Source organism: Aureococcus anophagefferens (assembly GCF_000186865.1).
Source record: "Aureococcus anophagefferens unplaced genomic scaffold AURANscaffold_7, whole genome shotgun sequence".
Lineage (NCBI taxonomy): Eukaryota > Pelagophyceae > Pelagomonadales > Pelagomonadaceae > Aureococcus > Aureococcus anophagefferens.
In genome coordinates, this window is record NW_008705567.1 from 132,015 (window position 1) to 138,349 (window position 6,335).

Genomic DNA, 6,335 nt, shown 5'->3' on the forward strand with positions numbered 1-6,335 from the left:
GCGCCAGTTGAGAGAGTTTTGGTAATATTCAATTCTCTTTCGAGCTGAAACTGCCGGGCTGATGAAGCTGCTATNTGAGTCAGAAAGTCAGTGTTNTGTTGTGTCACCCTTAGGAGCTCCTCTTGCAGATTGTATTGACGCCGTTTCAATTTATTCAGCTGCCTCGCATGTGCAACATCGATAATGTTTATCTTCTCGTTGATGGATTCTTCCCCTAATTACCAATGCTCATGTCTTGTGCACGCTGAATACTAGGCACCTTCATTCACAAGAGAATCGCGATCAAGGATATCGAGTTTAATAAGTTGCCCAAACCTACTCGGTACCACAATAGATCAAAAATGGATCACGAGCAACATTACTTGAGCATCTGAAGATCATCACATTTGCTTCTAAGTCGGGTGATTTGTGCATCACGTGCAATCTTGGCGCGGTCAAGTCGACTTTTGGTCCGATGTAGTTCTTTGAAGTTCAATTTCTCAGTTTTGTTAATTGCTTCCAAGTCAGAAATTCGAGAATGCAGCTTCTCAAGACGAGCGCTCGAGAAGAGCACAGACTTTCTGATTTCTGCATGTGGTGACATTCGCAGGCTCGCTTGCCCCTCAGCTCCGGGAAACTTTGGATCGTGGGGGTAACAAGTGACCGTGGACTGTCCAATATCCTCCGACGAGGTCGGTGCAAAAATGTACAACTGGCTTAAATGGAGAGAAATAGTTGAGTGCAACCTATGCCGAGGTTGCTTAGAGTTTTCCCATGATTTACAAGCCGCACTTATTGAGCCTCTGCTGTTTCTCTGTTTGAAACGATCGTATTTCTTTAGAGTACGAGCTCACGTCTCGGTCAATTTGTTTCTCTCGTTGAATATGACGATCGTGGGTTCTCTGAAGCTCGTCAATGGTACGTTGAATTTCGGCTAGAATTTCCTCTTGGTCCAAACGCTTCTCCCGAAGCTCTATAACTTGCTCATACAGTGTAGCATCGCAGCCGCTGGGACAACTATCGTCGTCATCGTCGTTATCGTCATCATCGTCATCCTGAAAGTCATCGTCATCATCTTCATCATCTACGCCTGTGCCGTCGTCACTTGAACGTTTCTTGGATCGTTTGATCTTTCGGCGAAAGATCTTCAACAATGCGGTATGGAACTGATGTCCATCTGGTATAACAGCATATAACTCCGACGACAAGGCCTGGCTTTTCACCTGCCACAATTCCTGGTCAGCTTTCTTGGCAGTCAGGCGTGACGAGCAGTCTGCCAAGGCTATCGATGCTTCGTGCTTCTCGCGAGACGCCCGATTTAGTTTAGTAGTCAGCGCGTCATCTCTTGCCTCGAAGTTTTTAAGCAGAGAGAGCTCCTGGAGATGCAATCGGGTCGGAGAGGGGACGGACAAACGGAGGGAGGGAAGGGCAGAGACGGACGGACTATGTGTGACACACCTGGAGAAGGATGAGCAGTCGAAGCTCTGCTGCTTTCAAGTCGGCTTGAAGTGGCATGTATTCTTTCCGCAGTTCATTGAGAGCGTTGTCAAATGCAAGCATGTGTTCATTCATTCTTGCCACAATTGATTCACGCTTGTGCCTCAATGTGGTTGCATGAATGATACACTGCTCATTGCTTAAATAGGTGGAATCCGGATCATGATCAGCTACCCGGCTCATGAGACGAAGAACAGGCAAGTCAATTTCGGTCGTCAGCGCTGCTATTGTGCTGGAACCCCACTGTGTTTGACTCGCATCTGCTTTTGATGCATTTATTTGACACTGGGTAAATGAACGAGTTTCTTCATGCGAGATGTTTCTAACAATATCAGACCATTCATTCAAGACTAGTTTAAACTGTGTATTGCACAGTAGGTCTGTTTGTTGTACACCAGCCTGAAGCTGTTCCGTGTTGGCAACAAGAAGAGCAAGAGTGTGATCCAATTTTGCTAGCTGCTGCGTCCCCTCTATCAACGAGTGTGTCACAAGCCGCTTGACATCACGTAGAGCAAAGAATCGCTTATTATATCTGAGTTTGATCGAGTTTACATTCTCTTGCAGTAGCAGCATTTGTCGTCGCTTCCGCTTAGTGTTGACTTGCTGTTTGTGTGGCACTTCATACGCTTCTCCCGATTTTAACTTGTAGTCACCAAGATGCAGTCTTGCGTGCTCGATTGCCTGTATGTCTCGAGGGTCGTCTGTATCTTCAGATGGTCGCTGAAGAGATAGTGCCGCAAGCTTCGATTGGCGATTCAACCGCATCAACTTGCGTGCCTCAAGGGTTGATATGGCCACACCCTTGGATTCCTTCACGGTCGGAGACTTAGATTCCCGATGCTCTTGACCATTTGTTACATCAAGACCAGCTAATCCCGCAGATAAAGCTGGGTTCCCATTGGTGGTAGTCGTGCCCTGTGTCGATTGGAGGTCACCCAAAGGCATTACCTGCTCTTCGTTGCGCAGAGTCGCATGCAACTGTGTCAGTAAAAGCCTCAACTGCCCGGCTATCTGTGGCACACGGAATGAGCCGACTTGGTGCCTCGACAACAACGCCATGATAGATTGCCCCTCCATGGTGTTCGAACCTTGTTTTTCTAAGTCGTTTAGGTATCGGTCTTTAAGTTTACGCAAAAGAACCTTGGATCGCTCACTGTCGTACTGGCATGCTTGGCGTACTTCTTCCAGGAGTGTCTCGCCTTGATCTTCCAGCATATGATTGAAATCAGGATCCAATACCAAATCACTTGGCTGCAATTGATTCTCAGGGCGCTGCAATGCATTTTCACGAGTCAGGTCTTCAAAGTCTCTCCTCATCTGCGCGAGAACTTCCCGAACCACCTCCTTTTTCCGCTCGGCCGCAGCCCGGTAGTTATCTTCTTCGCTCTTCACGCGACTATCCTCGAATGAGTAAGTATCACTTTGTAAGTCATCTGCTTGTGAGTGAGCACTCTCACGAGCTTCGTCGTGTGCATCTCTAGGGACATCAGATAGTATTGTGTTGAATCCATCAATTCCAGGGAGAGGTTCACCGACCGGCACAAGCGCAGACATGACAAATTCAGAGCCATGGGCGTCATCAACCTCGCCGTCAAAACCGCTGAGCTCTTTCAGCTTATCAGTTCTGATTCGCTGAACAACTAATAGCCCATCAGAACCAGCCGATAGCAAAAAACAAGCGTCGTGTGAGACGGATATCCCATTTACACTCGCGTCCGCATCGTGTGCCTGTGAAATGACACATCTGTGCGGCTTAGTACTTTCCGGATCCACATAATGAGTTGAAATCGACCCGTCGCTGCTTCCTGTGACTAATAAACTGTGGTGAGTTTCATAAGTCATGTGTACAACATTTGCGTCTGGCTTTGCAGCGTTGATTCCAACAGGCCACGACTCTACGATGGAGGCGGACTGCTGATCTACGGAATGAATTATCTCACGCAGGTCATGAAATGCAACTACAATGGTCTCTTCCAGGAAGTGTGTGGCATATGTGGCGGTGGGCTTCCGCTGCAATCCCAAGGGCACTGCATCTGCCGACAAATCATCTTCCCTTTGAACCTCATTCTCATCTGGCCACGATATTTGAAGTGCTTTCGTGGGCACCTGTAGCCGGTAAGTTCCCGGGACACTTGGTTCGAGCTGGCTACTGCAATCTATGTCGAGAATCTGGCCAGTTTCAGATACAGCGAGCAATGCAGAACTGTCAAACCGCCAGGACAACGAACGCACAGAACTACCTACATTGACAAAACCCGCAGGAACATATGGCAGCTGAGATTTCCCAAGATCTAGCTCCTGGGTGTGAACAAAAAAAACAACACCTTGACTACATCCGGAGGCTAAATATTTCCCATCTGGAGATACAGAAAGATTGGTGATTGAACCATTGTGTGGCTTAAAGCACTGGACGCGAAGCCATCGCGTCGACGCGCGATAGAGTACGCGAACAATTCCATCAGCAAAGCCAACCACCACGGTGCGGCACTGCGGGTCCAAGGAAGCCGGAACCCAACACAAGGACGTAGCAGGACTATCGTGAGAAGCAGCGAAGAGCTGCTTTCTCGCGACATAGTCCCAACATCGAACAGTGCCATCCGACCCAGCTGTGGCAGCGAAATGATCCATAGGGGAGATCGAAAGAGCTAATATAGGCCCCGCATGGAATCTGCACAATAAAATACGGTGAGATTGTTTTGGCAGGGGACGCCGGAGCTACGTCGCAAGGCATGTGGCAGGCGCTTGTTCGGGGTTTGCTTCAGGCGCCGGAAGCTTCCACAATTTACCATTCAAGTCACGAACGAAAAATTGGCATGAGTTATTATCTCCACGCAACATCCAGCAAATAGAACATTTACTGGGCTCATCAAGTTGAATCTCACAAGCTGGCTCTAGATTGAAGTCCAAGGAGGTGTCTGCGTCTATGTCTGCGTCTACGATTGAGCCTATATTCCAATACCTCACCCAGCCGTCTACGCCAGCGGAAACAACTAAACCAGAGCTGATCTCCAAGCTCATGTACGTGACCTACAATCCAACTCAACTCCAGTCGAACATCATGAATCTCAATAATTACTTCGCCGTCATGGCAATATCTGGATTCCCCACGCATAATTCGCAACTTGATAAAATTACCCTCCCACAGAAGGAGCGCACCAGATTCAGTTGAGGATAGGACTTGATTGTTGGGCAGCTCAACAAAGGAACAAATATCAGTTAGCTCGACCTACAAATAGGATATAGGGACAAACCGAGAACAAACACTGGCCGAACCTTTCCGAATTTTCCTATGTCACCTTGCAACTTTAGTCCAGTAAACGTTGACGCCATTTTCCAAAAGCGAATGTGACCAGTGCCCGATGTCGTTAGACGACCATCATCCCCTGGAGAGAAACGAACGCTGTACACCTCCTGGCCGAAGGCCTGAAATTCTTTGGTCTTGAATTATGAAATAGAGCCAAACCGCACCTTACTCTGCAGGAGCATTTGCTCGTTATTCCAATCCCAAATACTGAGCATGAAATCAGGAGTGCTCGACACGGTAGCAAGTTTCTGGCCGTTATCAGAATAGCACATGCAAGCATAGCCTCGGGTCGCGCCGTTGCGCAAAACTTTCACGATGTTGAGTGTTGGGTATTCGTATATGTACACATTTGGAAGTTTGCCCTTCTCCCCAACAGCAAAAGTCTCTCGTGAAGGATGTACGACAAAAGAACCAATGCCGCTCTTAGCCAGCCCGAAGACGTACTGCCTTTTCATCGAAGGCACGTGCAAAAGGGTAAGAGCATTTCCAGCCACGTACGCGACGACGGGCTCGGAACTTTCCTCGTCTAAATATTCCAGATTGGCCTTGCGCGATGCATCCATTCCAAAAGTATGATACATCTGGAGTATGCTGGGGTCTAGCTCGCAAGGTCGCGTGCGGGGGACCATACTAGCGCGGTCGTAATACGCCATCTTGTTCTCGCAACGCCGACCTTCGTGTTTTACATTTAGATATCGATGCATCTTATTTCCGTCCACTTGGCCTTTCGTCTCTCCCACTAGCCTGAGCTAAAGGAAGCAAAGTAAAATCCTCCCTCAAAGGGAGGCTGAGCTCAGTTTCAATTAAAGATGCCAGAATGAAGGCCGACGGACCGCGCTTGGATGGCGCAGCCACCTCAGCGGAGGGCAGGGTAGGGCGGGTGCTTCATTTGTGCCGAAGGAGGGTGGTGGGCGGGCCAGAAAATATAAGCCGCGCCACCCCGGACCCCGGGGAAGCGGCGAGCTGGGAGAGGACCACCACAACCAGCAGTTTTATTTAGCTGGATGATGATAGGTGGTCTAAACTCACTAGCCCGTTACCGGAAACATATTGTACTGCCGTAAGTGCAATTTCCGTCCACTTGGCCTTTCGTCTCTCCCACTAGCCTGAGCAAAAGGAAGCAAAGTAAAATCCTCCCTCAAGGGGGGGCTGAGCTCAGTTTCAATTAAAGATGCCAGAATGGACCTGTAACACATGTGCAAGCGACAAAAGCACACACTGGTTCCCAACTGTTCCCTTCGCAGGGTAAGCCGTCACTAGCCTGTCGCCGCCCTCAGTATGCACTTGAATTCCGCAAAGTACAACTCGACTGCCGCGACACCATCCTCACTACGGCCACCTATCATGATCATGACTCGGAGAGGCTCTAATCCAAATGATTCAGTGGGGCCTGCTCAGGCTTTCTGGGCCAGGCCCATGCCTGCTAGAAATTTACGCGCCACGCTATGGACGTCCTGTAGGTCTATACTGGAACTAGAACCGTTCTAGTTCGCTCTAGTAGGCCCCGCGGCCGCCGCTGGCGGCAGAACCACGCCCAGACCCCCCCCCCCCCCCC

The 6,335-nt window shown here is 49.2% G+C and overlaps 1 protein-coding gene across 1 annotated transcript; it reads right to left on the minus strand.

Annotated features, from left to right (window-relative positions):
* Positions 1-4,537: 4,537 nt before the first annotated feature.
* Positions 4,538-5,286, minus strand: AURANDRAFT_13977 (hypothetical protein; the record flags this gene model as incomplete). The annotated part of the gene is made up of 3 exons (XM_009038168.1): positions 4,538-4,702; positions 4,750-4,899; positions 4,945-5,286. Coding segments are annotated over 3 exons (657 nt in total), but the record flags the coding sequence as incomplete, so codon positions are not given.
* Positions 5,287-6,335: the final 1,049 nt, after the last annotated feature.